The following is a 22812-nucleotide window of genomic DNA, read 5'->3' as shown; positions in this document are numbered from 1 at the left end:
CCGTTTATCCTGCAATTATCCTCTATGCCACTGGCCGCCAATTCCAGATCCCTGAACCTGCGCAATGGGGAAGGGGTGTTCGCCTCTGAGCTGCGGTCCCCCGACCATCGTGGTGACCCACGGACTGGTGCAAGGCTGGGGGACCACGCGGACTGGGAGAGAGACCGCGCTCGGCGGTTGCCGCTTTTCCTGCAGAGCTCTGGAGGAGCTCAGGGTAGCTGTTGTGCAGGGCAGACCAACTCTACGATCCCCACCCCCTGCCGTCACACAGGACGACCCCCGCTGGGGTAGGGGTTGGGATGCCCTCGCTGCTACAGGGTGCTTGGGCCTCCGAACGTGGTTGTTGTGTCTGACGTGGCACAGACTGGTCGTTGCTGGCCTTTCCTTTGGCTGTGGCTCTGCCGCGGCCTCTGCCTTGTTGGAGGAGGAGGGGGCCCCCTGGGATTGCACAGCTGCTGTAGCAGTGCCCCTGAGGAGGCACAAGCTTTCCACAACAGGCGCTTGCGGCCTGGAGGAGACCTGATGTCCCAGCCCGTAACCTGGGGCGCCCCCTTGAGTGCAGAGGAATAGAGCTGGTTGGGTCGCCAGCATCAGGGGAATGCAGGTGGATAGTGGCATATTAGAAGGGAAGACGGGCCCTACCTTTGCCCCCGTCACAAATCGGTGTGGGGCACCCTCCTGCGGTGTTGGTGGCGCTGCTGCAGTGGGGAGCTGTACCTGAGTGGTGGATCGGGCGGTTACATGTCCTGTGGCTCTGGCCTCCCTTTCACCAATGACTCTCCGGCCCGATGGGCCACACCTCGAACCTGACCAACAGTGGAGCTTCAGAGAGGTAGGAGATACTACTGTGAGCAGTTCTGGACAGTTCACCGTGGCTGGCGCTGCAAGGGGTTTCCCTACTTGTCTGCCTTCTCTTTGACTATGCCCATAACATGTAGACAAGCCAAAACCATCGCCCATCATAGATTATAGACCCGAATGCCCAACGTCATCTAGACTTCCTACGGGGGCTGCTTGTGCTGCACTACAAGTTGGGAGCCTTTTGTGAGTGCAAGCGGACCTCTTTACCCTATGGGTGGAGTGCTGGTGCAGTCCTATAGACCCTGCTTAAAACGGCCTCATCTGAGTTTTTTGCATTCTCCATAATCTGCAACACCCACCCACATCACTCCTGGCCTTCTGGCAAAACCCCACTCTCCTTTGACCTCTGACAGGTTTGTGCCACCACAGTGGCGCCACCAGATCCTCTTCCTCTGACTGTTACTTGATGATTCCTTTTAATTGAAATATCCTCTCCTGGCTTAAAAGTGGGGGAAAGTGTCTAACTTTGGGTCCTCCTGACTCACTGGGGTTGCTTATGCTGCATCACTTAGAGTGCGCAAGCACGCCCTGGAACGTCCCTGGCCTCACTCGGCAGCAGTTGTACAGAACAATTGGGTTGGTGTAGAGGAGGCCTACGGCCCCAGGGCGGAGCAAGAGGTCCCTATAATTACTACTGAACTTGAACGTGCCTCTTTTTTCCCAGCAAGTGACATCTTCAGCGCAAGCCATCCGGACTAAAGATAAAGATGCTAAGCCTCCAAGACCAGGCAAACTAGGCCGCTATACTCGAGCGGTGCCCCCCTTGGTGGATACGGAACAAAATATCCCAACATGCCGGACAATGCTGCCCTGCTATTAGTTATTGAGTCCTCGCGGGAGGCCATTGAGGGACACATCAGTGAGGTACAGCCTGAGGTGTGTCTCTTGCTCCAAGACATATGAAATTTTTCAGAGAGGGTCACAACGACTGAGACAAGGATCTCAGACTGCGGAAGGAAGTCTTAGAACTTGGAGCTGTAGTGAAGACCTCAATTGGAGAGTAGACAACGCCGAAAACCGCACTAGAAGAAATAACCTGTGCTTTGTGGGCTTTCCAGAGGGGGTCGCGGGCTCCAACATGGGGGCCTTTCTGTCCAATTGGCTGCATGCCTTACTCCAGTTAGAACAGTTCTCCTCACGTTTCGTTATTGAACGAGCCCACAGAGCCTTAAATCCCAAGCCGCCCCCAGGGGCTTCTACCCGCTCAGTGATCGCTCGTTCTTCTGGATCGATACATGATTCTAAGAGGTGTCCGTTGTCTGAGGAAGGTCCGATATGAAAATGAGAGGCGTGAGACAACGTCATACTTTTGACACCGTAAAGATTAAATTGAGAGCCCGCCCCCTGAAATACATGTCGTTGTTTTCCGCAAATTTTAAGGTTATATTTGAGGGTAAATCATTTAACTTTCACTCCCCGGAGGAGGCTTTTACCTGGCTGGCTGGAGGAGCGTTGTCCGCTGCGGTACACCGAAAATGGACAGAACGGCTGAAGTACTTCATATCCAGAAGGAGCTAGGCCCAAGACACGTAGGTATGGGAGAAGGAGGCGGGGTCGAACCGATGGGCCTTGGCGTAGTGGAACCCCACTGTTGGTTGAATGACCGGAGCAGAGGCCGGGCTTGTCCTCCGACACTAACGGAGGTACACCTTTTGCTATGCAAAAAGTCAAAATCAGCCGGAGGATTCAGCAGTCAGACTCCCCGCTGCTCCGACTTAGAACAGTCCTTGGACACGGATGACCCACTAGCTAAGAAATTGAACTGCTGGACTGGGAGAAGGTCCCCTGTAGCGGGTGCTGCAATGGGTGCAGATGATCCCGGCAACAGAAAAGGTGGTATAGACGTAATGTTTTAATTTTGGGGGTTCCTGAAGCCTTTACTGCGTCCCCTCAGACTCAAAGTTGTTCCTTGTAGTGGAGAGTGTTTGAATTGCTGTGATTTTTTTTATGTTTCTGGGGACTGAATTGTTGGGCGGGGGAGAGGGGCTACACAACTCTCAAAATCTCTGTTGAGTCTATTATTGTTATGTTGTGGGATTCTATACTAACCGGGGGCCTTAGGGGTTGGGAGGGGGGAAGGTGAGACACATGTTCAGGGGGTTCCAAGGTTAAAGTTTAGGGAAAGACCACACAGATGCATCAGCCCGCACTTGGCCCCAGTACAGGCAACATACACCGTTACGATCGAGAACTAGCAATTGGACAGCGATTCCCTATTATCTTGCCATAAGATCTGATGGTTATGAAATATTTGAAACCAGGACTCTTGTCAGTCCTTTCTTGGAAGGTTAATAGCCACTGGGGCAAAATTAAGATAGGCCTAGTGGCCCAGTGTATCAAACCCATACAACCTGATGTGATCCTCCTACAGGAGACTCATCTGGCTCTGGGCCTTTCTGACCAGTCCCCATTGCTGAGGAAACTGGGTCGTAAGGGTAGGGAAGGGTTAAGTTGGAAACTAAGTGTGTAGGACTTGAAAGACCGGGACTTGAAAGACCGGGATGTGACAATCGCCTGAGGGTGGACTCTGAATTCTATTTTCAGGAAAATGAGTAATCACTTAAATCTAAAATAGTTCTCTGGGTAGCTTATAAAACGGTCCTCTTGGATAGTGCCCAGAACCTGAAAGATAAGAAAGATGATGGGTTCCATGGAGGAGTTAGAGAATAAACTGCTGGGCTTGGAGGAGACCTTGGGCTCAGACCCCGATCCCCTCACCCTCACATTAAGTCTCCTAAGAGATGAGTATTGAACTTTAGCACAAGATGAAGCTAAAACCTAAATGATGGCCTCCTTACATTATTTATATGACACCAGGGATAAGTCTGAAAAACTCTTTGCGTGGCTGGATAGGCGGAAGACAGAAGCTCCGTGGGTACATCGTAAAGTGTTCCCTGCGGAAGTTTGTGTTGAGAGGGGCGAGGCTGTAGCTGAAGCTTTTGCTTGCTACTACGAGGGCTGTTACAAAGCCCAACCACTACAGACATTGCCTCACATTGAACATTATCTGGTGTCTAGTTTTGGATGCCTAGACCAGTGAGGCTCTCGATGCTGAACTTACTCTAGCGGAGTTTCAAGCCACTATAGCTAAACTTAAATCTAATAAACCCCGGGACATAATGGGATTCCTACAGAATTCTACAAACGATACTCTGGGGTAATGGGTCCTCATCTATTGAACTTATTTATAGAAGCAGATAATCTGGGTATCCTTCCTCCCGACCTTAGGCAGACGGAAAATAGTGGTTATTCCCAAAGATGGTAAGCCTAAAGAGCATTGTGACTCATATCGTCCGATATCTTTACTTAATATTGAAGTCAAAATACTGGCTACTATACTGGCCTTCAGACTCCCAACAGATTATTATACTTTGGAGCAATAGGGATCAGTCGGGCTTCATGCCTGGGAGATCGACCCAGTATAATCTTTGTAGAACACACAACTGGCTGAACGAAATAAAGTATCATTCAGATCCACATATCTTTCTTGCACTTGACGTTTAAAATGTGTTTGATGCGGTGCCCTGGCCATTTTCTTGATGGTCCCTGTAGGACCTGAGATTACCGGTCGACCTAGGGTAGCCTGGCTCAGGTGGTAAGGCCTATCTCAAAGGCAAACTGTTGCACTTGCGTCACACTCAACCCAGTAGCACAGCGTACTTCCACTCCAAAAATGACACCACACCTTGTTAGAAAAATATGGAAGACTTTATAAAAATCTTTAGATGTACTTTCTTTTAGTAGTATAAAACTTTAGCTCATCAAACACTTCCACATCTGATTATTTGCATCAATAAGAGCTTGACATTACATCAGTTAAAGAACTTTTTCTTACAGGGAAAATGAGCTCAGCAATTTTCACTTAATACTCTAGTTTCCAGGAAGTCACCTTGCAATTTGACAATATACATTAGCATGTCAGGCGCTTCTATACAGTGGAACAGGTTGGCGCCTTATCCCAGTATTGTAACATTCTCACATGTTCCTTTCAATAGGATTGGTACAGGCATTATTATAATAGAAACCAGAATCATTTACCCCCCTGCGGAGCAAAAACATGCGTTAATCTCGGCCAGTACTCAGATACTTGTGCAGGTAACCCACACTTCCCTGGCTTCTGTTCAGTGGTATCCAAGGTCAAACAGAAGTTTTAAGCTTATCAAGACTCTCGCTCCTGACGTATGGTTCTTATTAATTTTAAGATCCCCTGGTTCACGTTACCTCACCACCAGGGATCAGGGAGGTAGGTCAACATTCGGCCCGTTAGTAATCTCACCACGATTGTGTCCCGCACCAGCCCCAAATCCCGGCTTACTTGTAGCTTGAAGATTTGTTCATTGTTTTTTACTGTCACAGGTAGTCTCTATTCTCGCCGTCAGACTCCCGGCGAAAATACCTGCTCCCTGGTATATGAGGCAAGCCCACACACCAGATCTGCTCGGAAGCGAGGGCGCCCCCCGTTGTCCCACCTTGGCGAGTCGCCTGAGGCTTGGGAACCTCTACTGGCAGCAAGGCTTCGCTCCGTTGTTGATCCTCCTCTCCCTGATGAAGCCAAACCCAACACTGGGCCTGCGCGGGAGGGAGGACACTTCAGCACGACGCGGCCTTCTCTGAGAAGAAGGCCAGCCCTCCACTGAGATCGCGCAGGAAGGAGAACACTACGGTACGGCACCGCCTACTCTGTGAGGAAGGCCATCCCTCCACTTGACTTGCGCAGGTTGAAGAACACTACCCTCGGCGCTGCCCCCACAGCGAGGTTCTCCTCAGCAAGGCGGTCGCCCGGGTTGCCAATTCCCCCTCACCCTGAGCGGAAGTCGCAGGGCCTCACAGGAGGGTGTCCCAGCCCGATGTCACAGGCGTACATTTACTCTCCACAGCTGGGCCCCTACGAAAATGTTCCCAGGGATCAGCGACAGGTTGTCCTCCCAGCGCTCCCCAGCACAGGTAATCCTGGGAAGTAATCGTGGTTTACAACTTTATAGAATCCCTGTCAGTAAAGATTACGCTGGATAGGGAGGGCGGGGAATCTTCTCAAGTCTCTACTTGACAGATGCAGCCAGGCAGTGTCCCCAGGCCACACTCACCACTACAGTTCAGGGAGGTCGGACTCCCCAATCAGCACCACCTCCAATATTCACTCATGGATAACTCAGTGATGGATATGACGGCCCCTCTCTCTCCTAATGTGGTGACACCTGAGCCAGTTTCAGAAGAAGGTTATCTAAAGCGGGGCCAGATCTTTAGGTAGGTGGGGAAACGACAGCAGCGAGACAGCAACCCTTAAGAGAAGTCAATCCCCCTCAGCGCCCTATCCCCCTAACACAACAGTCTGTCCTCCAGCCAGCCCAACAGTGCCCAAAATGGTGCCCAGGTTCTGACCTTATATACCCTAGGCCCAGGTCACTAGAATGGGCCGGAAGGGTCTAGATCCCTCCAACACTAACTTATGGGCCAAGCTCTGAGGTAAAACTTTGACAGTTTGACAGGCCACCATTTTGTAGGTGACCTTCTACTCTTCCTCCATTTTAGAGAAGCACCTGCACCTCACTACTAATAGATGATAATGAGGCACCCAGAGACCTAGGTTCACACCAGAAAAAAATTTAGTGGACACACAAGAAAAATACAGAAGGCAAAAAGGGGATAAAAATAAAAATAAAAAATTAAGTGGGACCACCCAAAGGGCTGACAGGTCTAACAGTCCCCTTGTTAAATTTGGGTTTGGTCCCCTCTACAGGAGTTGGATCAAATTATTGTATCAAGCCCCAACAGCAATACTCTTTTGGTAGAGGCACCAGGCAGGGATGCCTTCTGTCCCCTCTTCTTTCCGCTCTCACTATAGAGTCCCTTGACTGTACTGTGCATAACCACCCTTGAACCAGAGGCTTTAAGATTGAGGCAGAACCCGGGTTTGGAGAAAAAATCGTGATTTACATGGATGATATCCTGCTTTATCTGACTTACCCTTCATTGTCCCTTCCAACTCTTTGGGGAATATGGGAACTGTTCGGACTAAAGCATCAATTGGGATAAGTCTGTGCTTTTCCTCTCACAGCGTGGGCTGGATATACCTCCACACCTGCGCTGCTTAACTCTCACTGCCCTCTGGTTCAAATACCTGGGCATATTTAAGACAAAAGAAAGGGAAACTTGCTACTTGCATAACCTTATGAGGGTGGTGCGTGCTTGTTTATAGGACATCAAAAGATGGTGAAGGTTGCCCCCTCACACTGATGGGAAGGGCAACCATGTTTAAAATGATCTCCCTGCCCAAATTGCTTTGTCCTGCAGAATACTTACTATAAGATTCCACCTAAGACCTTCCAGCTGATTCACCGTGATATGTGAACCCTACTGTGGGACAATAAGCACCCTAGAATTGCTCTGATAACTTAGCACCATAAACAATATAATGGTGGACTTTCGCTGCCAGATATACATGCCTACTACTGGGCCGCACACCTTATCAATATTTATGACTGGCTTTTTGCACCCTTGGATCACTCCACTTTTCAGCTTGAACGTGGGGAGACTGTTCTTGTATCCACTATTTATATGGGGTGTGGGAGGGTTGAATGTCTCCTCCTGGCCACACAGGCTACAGTAACTGCATGGAAAAAGGCCAGAAAAACTATTGGGTGGCACGGGAAATTCACTAGAGAAACACCACAGTGGATGGGGACGTGGCTCCCTGTGATACGAAAATTACAAGGATTTGAGGCATGTGACCTGATTGGAATATCCACGGTAGGAGACCCCTTGAGGGGGGACATCATGCCATTCTCTTAACTACACCGAGATTATGGATGAGTTCTAACCAGTTCCTAAAATACGCACAAATGCAACACACATGGAGGGCTGAAGGGTTTCCCGTAGAGGGTATTCCAGAATATGCCTCACTTAGAAGGAAGGCTCCTCACAGATGAGATAGGAAAGGGATTTCCCAACGTATAAAACTCTGAATGACAACATGCCTGATAACCTGTGTAATCTATGGGAAAAGTGGGAAGAAGACGTGGGAGTGCTTGAAGACATTGATTGGGAGGCAGCCTTGATACACCTACGGGAAGTTGCAATAAAGGGCTGACTCCAATTAGTTCAATTTAAAATATTATATAGAGTGTACGATGATAGACGCTGCTTGCAAGCAATGGTTAGGGCGCCGACCCTGTATTGTTTCAGATATAGGAAAGCAGAGGGTAACTTCTTCCATATGATTTGGGGTTGCCCCCTAATTCAGGACTATTGGGGGGATATTATTAGAGAATTTGGAAGAGTGCTCTTGGCCAAGCTTTCATTGGACCCTAAATTCCTTACCCTGGGAATCCCTAATGATGTTGATTTACCATGTGCTCAGCTGTCGCTTTGTGGTCTTGGCCTTCTAGTAGCCAAAAGGAATATTGCCCAACATTAGGGAGCAAGAGAATGCTAATGGCAAGTTATTACATGTGGTCAAACAAACAAGACGTTTTAAGTGCTGTAAAAGACCAGTGAAAGGTTTGTTGTGCCTGTTACTATACAACAAAAGGTTTTTCTAATAATTGTCACCAATCTGAATATTTATTGTTTTAAAATGTATATTAAAACGGTGAATACACATGTATAAATTAGCTTTAGGATAATATTACATCTTATTAGGTAGCTGTTTATGCAGTAACCCCAGTAGGATTTGATTCCGGTGTATCTAGACTGAACGTTCCAGGCATAAGGTTCATGTGTCAGGATGAGATGAATCAAATACATCAACTAATGGAATATTTTGAGAATATGTCTGACTCAAAACCACAGGAAGTACTAAAATGTAATTAAAATTCAAGCCTCAGACTGGCTCTAATGAGTAGTGTACTTCCAAATATGGAAGAGTAACTAAAAACATCCCCAGAATCAAATTTACCACAACCTGCAATTTATTACCCCCCTTCATATCGGCTATGATGATTGTCATCCAAAATGCCATGACCTCTATGGTGAAACCTATAGTTAAAAAGCTTACAGCCCAGGATGATTCACTTGAAATGCTTACCTCTATTCTCAAAATCCTTACTAGGAAAAGAGACCATTTAAGCCAAATGCATTGATGTTTATACATGTCTCGGTTTGCACAAATTGAGGATAAACTCTTGAATCGTACAAAATTAAATCGAGCCATTTTAGTTTCTCATGTATGCACTCCATGTTGCAATTGCCATACATTGTCTAATGACACCTATACCAGTCTAACAAAGGTGTCTTCAATTTTATCCCTAAAAATTTTAATAACAAAAAAAGACAGAATAATCCTTTTGCACCAATTGAGAATAGAAAAATTGATCAAGGGTCCATAAGGTCACTCGGGGATGCAGGACATACCAATATTTGCCAGGTTCCAAATTTGGCTTACTTGGATGAGATCGGATCTGATGACATTGGCCTATTTACAGGCCATATAACACAGAATATAATTGAAAATGTATTTCCTGATAAAGATGGCTGCCACCCCATGAATAGAGCGTTTGTCATGCAGTTCCCACTTTAAGAGTAATTCAGCCAGCCCACATTGTACTTGTAGAAGTGATGAAATATGATCCCCCATAGATGGAACTTAACACAGTGCTTAAATTACATTTACCCATACAGCGACATGTACTATGATCTGGTCATTTGATTGACTGCGCTTGAATAGTTTCAACATTAGATATTTTATTTCTGGTGTACGTGGAGGTTACATTGGTTACACTGCACCTTCCATACTTCTGGAAGCCACTATAGCTGACACCAGGTCAGCAGAACCTATAAAAGCTTTATTTTGGATTTCAAATCTTTGATTGTTTTGAAAATGTATACCTCTAAGATTTTTGGGGAATATGAAATCTGGATTATTTTTGAATATCATCTACCTCCCTGTAGAAGTTATGATTTCAACTTGGAGGGGATGATGTTTGCAATTATTAACATAATGAATATCTATCCAGATCTCCCAAGTACTTTCAGTGGGTAAATGTAATGCTTGTATAGCATCAGCTTTATATGCTGAATCATCTTTAACAAAATTAGATGACATATGGGGGGCTTGCTCCTCCATCTATATATATAACACTATAATGTGAAAAGGGTGTTGTTTTCTAAAATTGGAAATTGAAGTTAAATGATGCAGTCATGAACATCTGTGTATAGAGAGATTTACTGGGTATTCCTACTTACTGTAGTGGTCTCCTGAGTTTACCATTGACTGCATTTTGTATCTTATGATAACATCAGCATAGTGACACATTTTCAGTTAATATCTAAGAGCCTAAGTGACCACAATCTAATTTATCTAATCCTGCAATTATGTATTACCCCAGTCGTTTATATGGGCCGTTCACAAAGGTAACTTACACTTGTGAGTAATTTACATGTGTAATTTACTATTACCGTTTTGAGTACATTTACTGCTTTAGGCTATTCCCAAAACAGAGTTTAAATTTACTCAAAGGAGTAAACTTTAATATTGCCAACCTCTAATACTGCAACACACTCACATAGAAATTAAGAGAGGTAGGGACCTAAAAAAGAACTCAATAGAAAATGTTAAATAATTTAAAATAGCACAAATAAAATGTAATGTTGAAATGCATCTAAAAATAAAACCTTTAATATTTAATTATAAAACATTTTAACCTTTTTTTGAATGTACACATTAATTTAACAGTAATATTTTATAAAATATCATGAATTACTTTTAATTATATACAGCACTTTTAATTATTAGTGCATAGTTAAAGTTTTAATTTGGGTGGTTTTCATTATTTAATTTTAGTTCCAGAAAAATGTATTTAATTTATTATATTAAAATTAAAGATTTAAAATTAAGTTCATAGTGGTGTAGCAATTTTATATTTCTCCTGGTACTGGTTACAGATTGATTCTTTCAAGGGGTTTCCCATTCTCCTCTGGAGTAACCACTGTAATTCCAGAGCCAACCAGTTCATGAGCTTCTGGAAGTGAGAGAGTGGATGTAACGGTAACACTGAAAGCTGCAGGCATTGTCTCTTGCTGTATATTTGTTTATGCATTTGGGGGTGACGGAGAATCATCACAACTCTTTTCTTTGTTGTCTGCTTCGTTAGTCTTTTGTCATTGACCCCAAGGAGGCTCAATTTGTGTTTAGATAGGCCCTTCCATCAATGTGTCATGCTTCCAACCAGCAGAAGGATCTCTGCCCCTTCGAGTACCATTTTTTTCCTTGGATTTATTTGGCTTTCTCCATGGTTTCTAGGCGGTCAAGGCTTGTGCCCAGCGTGTGGGTGATCTCTGCTTTTGCCTCTTTCATTGTTCTACATTGGTCTCTGTTCTGCAGATGAGGGAACATCACTTTGTAAGTTCCACAGAGTCTGATTGTTGCCATGCTTTGTGTAGTGTACACCGACTCGTAGCAATCTTGTCGTGCCCACACACAACTTTCTTTTTTTCATCTACTTCATGACTACCTGGGTAGAGTGTTTTTGTCTGGGCAAACTGGTTGGGTGAGGAGTACATGTATTACAGTCCTGGACCAGACATATGGGCAGCTGATGGTTTATGAAAGGAGAGGTCACTAAACAGTGAAGCGATTTTAAAGCTTACCGCCCCTCCTTTCCCACCACTGGTACATCATCTTCCTGCTCCACCAAGCCAAGTTCACAAAGAGATTAATCCCACTCTCAAAGAAAACCGTTAATAAGCAAAGAAGTGACAAGGTAACCTAGACTTCACAATCTACCAATATACTGGTTGATAAAGATATTCTCCATCTAAAGCAAACTCCAGTCTGTGCACGGTAAAGTACAAATAAAAAGATGTACAGTTCTTCCCACTGCTAGCAGGAATATATGGACCACAACAGCAGAGGTCATGTTTGATGATGATCAGAGATTAGAGGGACAGGAGTGATGTTAATTGATTACTCATATTGCCTTACATTTAGAGGATGAAGTATTCATGTAAATCTATGGTAATATATGAGCATTATTATTTTTTTTAACTCTTTATTGTACTGTATGAAGAATTTACATTACATCAAGACATGTATACAACAAAGTCTGTTGTTTTCTTTTTTTGCAGTATCATATATAGACTCCTGCCTCACTATATATAATTACAGTCTCTAAATGACTTCGTAAGGAAGGCAAAAATGAAGGTAAAGGTCCGTCATCAACAGTTGCCAGTTTTCCGCACTGACAACAGTTCATAAAACTTGCCACATACAGGAGCAATATTATTCTCACAAATATAAACTCCCACCCTCAACTCTTCCCCCCTCCCCCTAACCCACCCACTCCTGGTCGCGTCAGACTAAACTAGATGATTCTCTTAGGGCAAATAGTAATGACTGACAAAACTACAGTCATAGGGTACAATGTCCATGTACACCTTCCTGCGGGGGAGGGGGGGCGAACCTCCTGGCCACCTTCTTCTCTTCTGAACAGGCTATTGTGATCCGGCTAAATGAGGGATAATTGCATCCGTTCCCTCCAATTTCAGCACCATCCGTCCCATTCCATTGCTATGGGCTGTTTCCTATGACCTCTCTTCCTCTCTCCTTAAGGCCGGACGCTCCGCCCGACCCCACTGTACTAGATCCGATTTCCACATAGTTAACCTAGGGGGCCTTGGGGATTTCCATCTCATCGTTATGCATCTAATCGCCAGAATCATGGCCAGGTCCAGGAATTTTAGTTTAACCTTCAATGACTTAGATCTCTTACGCATCCCCACTAAACAATACAGGGTTTCCAGCGGGACAGGTAATTGTGTGACCGTATGAAGTATCTGACAGAGTTCAGCCCAATAGGTCAGTAATCGTGGGCAGGACCACAACATGTGAATGAAATCAGCTTTGTCGCCTTGGCACCGGGGGCAGCAATGTGGGGAGTCTGGGAACATACGGTGTATTTGCTTGTGCGTGAGGTATGCTCTATGGAGCACCATTGTCTGAATATACCTGAATTTATCATTACGTGATCCCCTTTTCGAGTGCTTTAATATAAGCTGCCAGGTTTTGTCTGTTAGAGCGACCTGGGCTCAAGATTCCTGTTTAGAACCAAGTGTCGTAAGCGGAATTGCAGCGTGTTCCCTGATCCCAGTGTAGAGCCAGTGTACAAGATGTCCCCCCTCGCCCATATAATACATTAAATAAACCAGTTCATGTTGTGTAGGTTTTAATCTTAAGGGTGCCCACGTGTTCTTAATATAATGTGAGACCATGGCGTGTAATAGGTATATTCTTGTAGGGGCTCCCGTAATCTGCATGAAAGAGTCGAGGTCAAGCATTGTGAGCATTATTTATTGTTGCTAAAGGGTTAACATTCCACCAAGGTATTTTAGCCTGCTTAACTTGAGTGAGGCATAATTTGATGTGCTTAGTAATGGTAAAGCCATCTTAAAATTGAGTATATTACCATTTTTTTCTGTGTTGATGGGAACACGTTGGGAAATGGTGGGTGGGGCTTTCCTCTTCCACCTCCTTCGCTTCTTCTAGATGTTCGTGCCTGTTCGGGGAATGTTGCGTCTGTGCACTATGCAAGAGAAATGATTCATACAATGTAGATTTGGAATTTTCTATTTTAATATGCTTCTATTCAAGTATGTATAATCTTGGGCTGCATTACGCACTCTGTGTACATCTATGTTGCCAACTGATAACGCTCTTGCACCCTTTAAAAAAGTAATAAACTGATATGAGTAAAAAAGCATTGAGTAATTGCACAAAAGAGTGAGTTATTGGAACTGGATTAAGGTCTGTTAATTTTATTATGTGTCTCCGTAACAGAACTGAAAATAAATATTTCCTTTTTTGATTGTATTTTGTATTTGCATCTAACTGATAAATTGGTAATGGTTGAGAAAATGACTAGTTTAAAGGTTAGTTGGATAGCAACTTTAACATTGGGGAATATGCCAATAACAGATAAATGTCCGCTAGCCTGTTCTCGTTTCTACGGATGGTCAATAGTTAATGGCTAGTGGTTGACTAAAGTGATAGTTAGGCATTCAGATCAATGGTAAAACTGAACGAATACCGAGAAGCAACCCAGTTTAATGAACCATGTATTCCTTCAGGTTTCGTACAAACTAGATCCATCAGTTCAGTCTTCTTTCTCAACATAGTCAATTCAAGTGTGCACTCCAAACATAGCATGTAATTGACTCACATCAGTAACTAACTAATAAGCTAGTTTTTCTATTTTTATATACAGGAGATCTGAACCTGAATGTAGTGGCAATGGCGTTATCTGGTTATACAGATGAGAAGAATTCCCTTTGGAGAGAAATGTGCAGCACTCTCAGATTACAGTTGAACAACCCTTATCTGTGCGTCATGTTTGCCTTTCTAACCAGTGAATCTGGTTTGTATGATGGTGTACTGGTAAGACAATCTTAATTAGCATTTTATCAACATTGTTTCAGTACCGTGTTTCTTTACGGTTATATTCTTCTCCCATTTTTATTTTTCTACTTTCCCCCTTCCCATATTTCTTTCTTACTGATGGGTATTCATTCTCCTCTCATTTCCACTACTGATGTGTGCAATGGCTCTTTGATATTGGCTGCTTATTTAGAGTATGTTGTATGATATTAAATATTATAGTCTCCTGTAACCGGGGTAAAGCTTGGTCAGTTAGACAGGGGGGGCGGGCTCAGACTATGCAACAATACTCTGGCATATCTCGCCGATTTGTAGATGAGAAGCAGTGCGTAAAGGGGGGCTTATGGGTTTGTGGAAAGTGAAAGGGGTGCAGATTGTGAGGTGTACTTAAAACACAGTATTTTATAAAATAACCATGTTTTAAGATCTTCAAAATAAAGATGAGAATGCATGTGTGTATATATTTTTTCCTGAGTGAGTATTTAAAAATTGCAGGTGAAATACAACAGACACCTTATCATACATACTGAAAGTGATTAGAAGGGGTGTGACCTTACCCCCCTCCCCCCACCCGCATAGCTACGCCCCTGCCTCTACTCCTCTATTCTCTCACTCCTGGAACTATAGGCTGTGGTTTTAAAACTGCTGCATATGGTCAATGTCAAACTGACACTCTATTAGTTTTCTTAGCCAGTAATCTGCAAGGTAGCCAGCCTGCACAGACCTGCACCAAATGTAGTGTTCATGATTCAGTCAACTTTATTTCCTGGAAACAAGAGGGAGCTGGAGAACTGTAAGCCGATAATAATTGGCAACAAATATGATGTAGACAAAAGCAAGGCACAAAAAAGTCTGTTTAACCAATGCCAAAAATAGAGCAGGAGTGTGAAAGGAATTCAAGGACATCTAACAAACACCCACAAATGCAGTGCTCTGATGCACACACTTTGTTATTTTTTTAAATAAATAAATGAGTTGTTTAAAATGAAGTATTCTCAAAATAGTGGTAATTTATTTATTTGAAAAGTTTTATAATGTGATATCTTAGCACTCATCAGTACTCTGAGTGGGCCAAGATGGTTGCCAATGCAGAATCTTGGCAAAGAAAACAAATATCCTTTTAATAAATTAGTTGCGTGTAGTGTTGTTCCCTTAACATGGTGGTAATGTGATTTCTTGGCAATCCTCAGGGCTCAAAGTAGGCCAAGAGACATGCCAATGCAGACTCTTGGCAACGGAAAGAAATGTCCTTTGCTGGTTGAAAATGTGAAAATGCAGTTCCACAGAGAAATATCGCTTCTTGGGGTCTTTCCAATTTATTATTTTTATTTTCTCACTTTATTTTATTTATTTATTTTATTTTAAAAGTTTTATATAGCGCGGACAAGATCTTTGCAGATATCAGAGCGCTTTACATAGAGGGGTACATGAGGGGGTATAGTCATACAAATAAATCAAATCAAATAAATCAATAGATCAAATAGTACAAATAGGTTACAATAGGTTACATAGAGGGGTACATAAGGGAACATAGTCAGACAGATAAATCAATAAATCAAACAGTACAAATAGGTGACTGCAACGCCAATCATGTGAGTGATGAGACAACTCATACAAGTAGGCAAAGGGGTTAAGCATGTAGTACAGATCGGTGCCGAGTATTAACAGAGTTCTAGATACTGGTTCCAGCGTATTTAGCCATGAGGATAGCTTTTACTTCTTTTTTAAAGAGTGTAGTGGAAGAGATAAGCCTGGTTTCTGGAGGGAGTGAGTTCCAGATCCTAGGTGCCATTCCCGAGAAGGAGCGCTTATATGTTTTTTCCTTCCGGAATCTTCTCGGTTTCAGCAGAAGATTGTTTGTGCCTCTAGTGTTTCTGGTTCTGCCAGAGATTGTCAGTTTCTGAGCGAGGTAGCCGGGTGAGTTTAGGTGAACCGCCTTGTGTGTCATGCAGGCGATTTTCAGGTGTATTCTGGCTTCAAAAGGCAGCCAATTCAGGGTTTTCAAATCAGGGGTAATATGGGAGTGCTTTTTTGACCCAGTGATGAGTCTCGCTGCAGCGTTTAGGGAAGCTCTTAATGGTGCGGTTGTGGTTAGGGGGAGTCCGCAGAGGGCGGTGCTACCGTATTCAATTCGAGGTATGACTATTGCTTGTACTGCGGTTTGGAAGTCTTTGGCTGGGAGGAAGGGTTTTAGTTTCCTCAGAGTATTGATCTGGAAGTTCGCTCCCTTAGTTGCCTTGCTGATATGTTGCTGCATGTTGAGATTGGTGTCGAGTGTTATGCCTAAAGATTTTGCTGAGTCCACGATGGTGGGTTGGACATTGAGAGCGGTTAGGTGTTTAAGCCAAATTTGAGTGGTGGAGATCTTCGCTGGAGGTGAGATCAGAAGGAACTCTGTTTTCAGGGCATTGAGTTTGAGGTGATTATCGGCAAGCCAGGATTGGGTGCGTCTGATTGTTGAGGTCAGGAGCAGGATGTCATTGGGGGATTGTAATTTGAGATAAAGTTGGGTGTCATCGGCGTACATGTGAAAGTGTACATTGGATGCTTGTAGCAAGGTAGTGAGTGGTTCCATGACTAGGTTGAACAGAGTTGGGGATAGAGAGGAGCCTTGGGGGACGCCTGGCGTTACAGGTATTGGCGAGGACATCTGGTTGTTGCTCTTGAATTTCTGCGACCTGTTGTGAAGAAAGGAAGTGAACCACTTGAGAACAGTTCCAGATAAACCCATTCTTGTATTTAGTAGTTCTAGCAGATTCTCATGTTTAACGGTGTCGAATGCTGAAGAGAGGTCAAGAAGGATGAGGAGGCAAGTGTCGTTTTGGTCTAGTATTTGAAGAGCGTCGTCAATTATGTGAGTCATGGCAGTTTCTGTACTGTGTCCTGCTCGGAAGCCTGACTGGTGAGGGTTGAGGAGATCAAATTGTTCAATGTGTTTAGTCAATTGTAGTTGTGCGCACTTTTCCAGCAGTTTGGCGAGAGTGGGAATATTGGTAATGGGACGGTAGTTGTTGAGATCAGAGGGGTCGGCTGTGGGTTTCTTTAATAGAGGTGTGACTTGACCAACTTTGAGGGAGTCAGGTATGCTTCCTTGTTGGAGAGAGCTGTTGATAATTTTAGTCCAGAGAGGGAGAAGCAATGGGGTAAAGTCTTTTACTGCAGAGGCAGGAAGGGGGTCCGTGAGGTGATTGGATGGTTTCAGGGTGCTGAGTAGCTTGCCAATTTCTTCTTCCGAGTATGTGCCAAAGGTTGACCATGTAGCATTGTTTTTTGGTTCAGCGGGTGCTAGGCACTGGGGTTTATTTTTGTCACAATTAGCTGCCTGATTTTGAGTTTATGTTTAAGTACTCACAATATTTGTAGATACAGAACCAGATTCCGGCCAGACTGAAACCTTTTTTTCTGGATTCCGGGGCAATAGGTCGTTACAGGACACTAATCGCAGTGGATAGTGTCATTCACTATTGAATGTTCCAGATCTAAAATTCAATTTCATTCCATTTGAATAATCACGTTGTCCTATTTGTACACTTGATTTTGTAGTTAGTTGTATGATAGCCAGCAGTCAATTGTCCGCTTACTTTTAAATTGAAGTTTTCATGTGTGTTATCGCTTCTGGCCCAGTATCATGGTGCCATATTAAAGATGTTGTTTCCTGTTGATTTTCGGTTATTATACTTTGTCTCGAAAGACTATTATTTATGAATTTGTTCAGTAGAGGGCTCTATTTATTATATATTTAGCCACGCCCTTAATTACGTACGCCACATCTCTTGTGTAACGTTTACAATTACGATTCTAATGTGACACCGCTTTAAGAGCTCGCCCTCCACTGAACAAAACCCATGTGTCATCTCATCTACAACACTGTCAATCATTTGGCTTTCTGCATGCATCTTATTTGCAATTGTGGATTTAGGAAGGCCAGAAGGCACTACATTACCTTCATCGAGATACGTTATTGCTAAAGCTTCCACTGTAGCCTTAAAATAGGCTGGAGGGAAGCTGGGTTATGTTTCTTAAGCATGTTTTTGTTTATAGATTGAGCGGATAGGGCAAGACAATCGAACCTGGTGGGACAACACTTTCTTCAGTAAAAGTGTAAATGATCGTTCTAGTTTAGAATAGTAAAAACAATTAAGAGCTTGATAGGAGGAAAGCATGCGGTTTAGAAACTTATGCCTCAATCCTTTCGAAGAGGAGACTATTCAATGAAGAATTGTGATAAATTGTATCAAAGTCTGCAGAAAGATAAAGGAGCAAAAGTCGACAAACCCTGCCTTGATCAAGAACTCTTAATGTGTCGTCTAGAATTTGTAGTCTTTCAGTTTCTCTGCTACATTAGGGACATAATCGAATTGATAGTAGTCCAGCACCTTGTAATTGGAGATATAAAGAAGTTGATTTGCAATAATGTTTTCCATAATTGTCCCTAAGAAGGGACACTTGAAAACCGATCTAAAGTTCTAGAGGTTTTCAGTATGTATGGATGGATGTTTGCATGTGTGTGAAAATGATGCAGTGCTGACCTAAAAAGAATTGGAGTGCTGTACAGTATTGTATGTTATTGCATACAATTAATCATTGTGGCAGTAAATAGATTAGTCCTATCCAATGTTGGATGGTTTCACAAAATATCAAAGCAAACCAACTGTTGAGTCACTATTTCAATTCAGTGTCACCCCAGCCATTAATCATATAATCGTCCAAACGTATCCACGCTCCCCAGCATCCTCTTGTCTCTTATAAATGCCAAAGAACAGATGATCGATGGAAAACTGAATCAATCAAACATTCAACCCCAGTCACAGATCCGGGGCAAATCCATTGTTTTTTTGCACGCCACGCTATTCCATTTTCCATGGGAACAGTCCAGCCTGAGCTGCTAGGCCAGGTCCTCCCTGGACCATAAACAAGCATGCTTGGACTGGTTTCGCTGGATTTAGGCCCAGATCTCTGTACTGGGGTGAATGTATGACATTGTTCAGCATTCTGTGCATCAATTGTTCTTTTTGCATTTGTCACCCCGAGTGTGACGGGTATGCCCAGACGTGGGTCCCGTGCTCTCCATGCCACTGGAGTCAAGCTAGTCTGGCTGATGAAGGGTGAAACCCCAAAACCAGTCCTAGGATGTTTGTTTCCAGTCCAGGTAAGGCCTGGCCTGGCGGTTCGGGCTGGACTGAACAGGGTCAATAATGATTTGCATATGTCTGGGTCTAAACTGGAATGGCATGGGAGCTAAAAAACGATGACTGTAGGCCCAGATCTCTGTGTTGGGGTTAATATATGACATTGTTCAGCATTCTGTCCATCATTTGTTCTTTTTGCCTCCGTCTCTGATATGCTTCATTCCAACCTTCCAGAACTGACCGTTACCTATGAGCCTCTTCATTGTGTCACTGAGACTAAAGTTACAACTGTACCAATTAATAGATATATTCATTTTAATATGTGTGTATGTGTATTATAACGGGGCAAAGCTTCCCTGTATCACACTTCCCCACCACCCCACTTCCCCCCCAAAAAACTAATTCAAGATACATTTAACTGGCTGCAGGCCTCAAAAAGCGAGGTACGCAGTCCACTTTACTATACAATTTCTCTTCCAGGATGAAAGTTAAGGAAAGTATGAGGTCTCCCAACTACTGATATTGATGATCAGGGGACCGATATCAAATGCTCATGACATTATTAGGACTGCAAGGTTTAGATCTTTGACAGGTTATAACGGTGTGCTGGAGGTTGTAAATTTGCATTTGTCACTGTTATATCAGCCACCTGTAGTGTTTATTTTTCGAGCCAGGTATGCCCATATACTTCAGATATGTTGCTGCTTTGCTGGTGAAGCCACAGGTTTTGAAGCTAATATTTGCTTGTAAGGGCACTCAATGCAGGTCCTTTATGGTGGTAGTGACATTGTTCTCTTATCTCAGTCCTTGAAGTTGGGTAGAAGCCGGTAGGCTGTTGTTGCTTGGAAGCTACCATGGATGCAGGAATTGCTGATGCCTTTTCGCCATCCATGTATGAGATAGCCAGAAATTAAGTCTGCTTTGAGCTGGTGGGTCTTTACATTCTGTAGCAGCAAAAGATTGCATAATGTTCCTCTAAGCTTTCTTGGCAACATGTCTTGAAGGAGATTTCTGTCTCTAGGGTTAATCTAGGTTGTTTGATTATCATGGTGTGCTGAGGTGTGAATCTATTCAGCTTCATGGTGTGTAGCCAGTATTATTTCTAGTCTTGTTGATTCCTGTTTGAGAATAGAGGAGTATGGCTTTGCTTTGTATCAGATTTAGGTAATATGGGGTTGGGCAGTTTCAGATTTAGGTGCCCAGTTCGATATAATGGGGATGTAGAACCTAGGTCTTTCCAGGCCATTGGTTGAATACAATGTTAACTTATCTTGGGTTGTGGTCCTACTTTCTTCTCATTCATGGACTGCTTTAGGTGTTTGTGGACATGTTTCCCCAGTGGCTGTCAACAACTTTACTTTTTCACCTGTGTGTAGGAAACTGGGCGTATGCAGGAACATTGTTCAGCTATGCATTAAACACACTGCACAGCAGCATAGGTTTCTTCAATCCGCATTATCATGCTGAGCTGAGAGGAACAACTGTTGCAGATGGAAACTTTACCAATGTAAACCAAGTCTGTTTGGGATAGTTTATTTGCCTGCCTGGAACATTTCGGCGAAGAAATGCTGATATTTAGAATGTTGGTTCGCTTCCAGGAGCCTTGCATAGTATTTCCAACATGGAGGTTTTGGTAACCGTCCACCCTTGGATGTCTGTAAATATTACATCTGGGAACTATAACACTTAGAATGCAGGGGAAGCCCCACTAACTTGCTAAACATTTACAAATTAAGTATGCTTGTAATGCTGGTGAGCTGCCTCTGTCAATTGTCCTCATTTCATCAAGGTGTAGCATTGTAAAGTAGAGGAACAACGTTTTTATCATAAATTGGGAAATCGGGTTAAATGCGTTTTCATTCAAAATATATATTGATTATATTCCAAGTACTAAGATATTTGTGAAAAATCCTGTGAATTATTAGCATTGTACAGTTCATTCTTATTGAATATTTTAGTAGGGCTCTAGAATACTGTTTTGTTTTTCCCCAAAATAAATGCAAGTGGTGGTTATAAGTGACCTGAGTTACACACCATTAATCTGGTGCCAGTTAGCAGATGTCAGAAAAAGGCCTTTACCCTTCAAATACATTGGGGACATTGTCAGTTTTGCATTTGCCATGCCAGCCTGCGGTTCCCCTGCTCCATTTTGAGGGGGAGAAATAACTGAGTTTCCGATGATGGAGACTCAGCTGTGTCTGCCACCAGAAACCCCTTGAACTTTAGGGCTAACTACCACAAGGCCACCATGTCAAGGTGATGCTGCCAACACCCTAATTGGGTGCTGGCCACCTTAACTGGATTTCCCTGCCGTGAATCACCCTGTACGGCTTGGAAGCCGCAGGCAGGGAACTCAATTAATGACCCTGAATCACAGGGGGGGAAACTCCTTGCTCGCAAGGAAGAAACTCCTGCTTTGGCATTTTGTTTTAGACTAATGAAAAGTTTGCAAAGTAGGGTTAAGAAAACATGGTGCCCATTCTGCAAACTGCTGTGCCTACTTTACATGCGCTGTACCAGTAGATAGATTGCAGGCAGAGCGATCACGGCCATGCAGGTGGAGGTCTTCAGTTATGGCAGATGGCTCTCCACCAGGGGAGCGGAAGTCCGGGTCAGAAACTAACCAAAGGCACTGATTTCTTGAAAACCAAATATTAGGGTAACACGCATAACTAACTCGACTGTATGCTCTATTTTATACCTTGATAACATTTAAATACTTTTTGCATTTTCTAACTCCCTCGAATCATTTTATTTATAAATATTTGTATTCCTTTTCAGTTTGAGCATAACGTGGCAGTTCGGGATAGAGTAGCCTTTGCTTGCATGTTCCTCAATGACTCTCAGGTAAGGGGTTTTACTTACCAAGTAGTTGCTTATTTTTGCAAAGCTTTACCTCTTTTGCTTTAAAAGCTAAAATTTACACATTTTATTGCCTTGTTTTAAATTGCATCTTTGTGATCCCTTGGGACAGCTGGGTCTTTTGCAGCATCGACATGAAAACCTACTACAAACCAGGAAATGTAAATCTACTACACCCATTGCAAATGCAACATTTTAAAATTGGGTTGTTGTAATGCGGAGACCTCTTGAAGTCCGCCTTTCCCTTTTATTTTTTGTAAATAGTCCAGAAACCTACATTCAAATGTGCTCATCGTTTGAAGGAATTACCGAACCGCAGTCACCGCCAACAGGGCCAGTAATCCCTGAATGACCCCAGTTAAAAGGATGAGGGTTGAAAATGTAAAGTCAATGTTTGCTCATGGTTCTGGTTCATTTTGAGAGGGGCATACTGCCTTATTTGGGCAGGAGATACTGATAATGGCCATGGAGTGCTCCAGCTCGAGGGTTTACTAGAGTTTATTGCTGCAAAACCTGTCGGTGACGCACTCCTTTCAAACTGCCTCAGGATTTATCAGTGAGGAAAGGTATTGTTATTGTAGTGTAAAGTGTGTA

General features: G+C 43.5%; 1 protein-coding gene across 2 annotated transcripts in view; it reads left to right on the top strand.

Moving 5' to 3' along the window:
* Positions 1 to 22812, top strand: part of MIOS (meiosis regulator for oocyte development) — a 209182-nt gene that overhangs the window by 75603 nt on the left and 110767 nt on the right. For both annotated transcript variants that reach the window (XM_078663710.1, XM_078663711.1), the window contains exons 5-6: positions 14058 to 14227; positions 22138 to 22203. In XM_078663710.1, the coding sequence (XP_078519836.1) occupies positions 14058 to 14227; positions 22138 to 22203 (236 nt within the window). The remainder of the gene's footprint in view (positions 1 to 14057; positions 14228 to 22137; positions 22204 to 22812) is intronic.

Source organism: Lissotriton helveticus, chromosome 10, assembly GCF_964261635.1.
Source record: "Lissotriton helveticus chromosome 10, aLisHel1.1, whole genome shotgun sequence".
Classification (NCBI taxonomy): Eukaryota; Metazoa; Chordata; class Amphibia; order Caudata; family Salamandridae; genus Lissotriton; species Lissotriton helveticus.
This window is presented reverse-complemented; position numbering and strand designations above follow the sequence as displayed.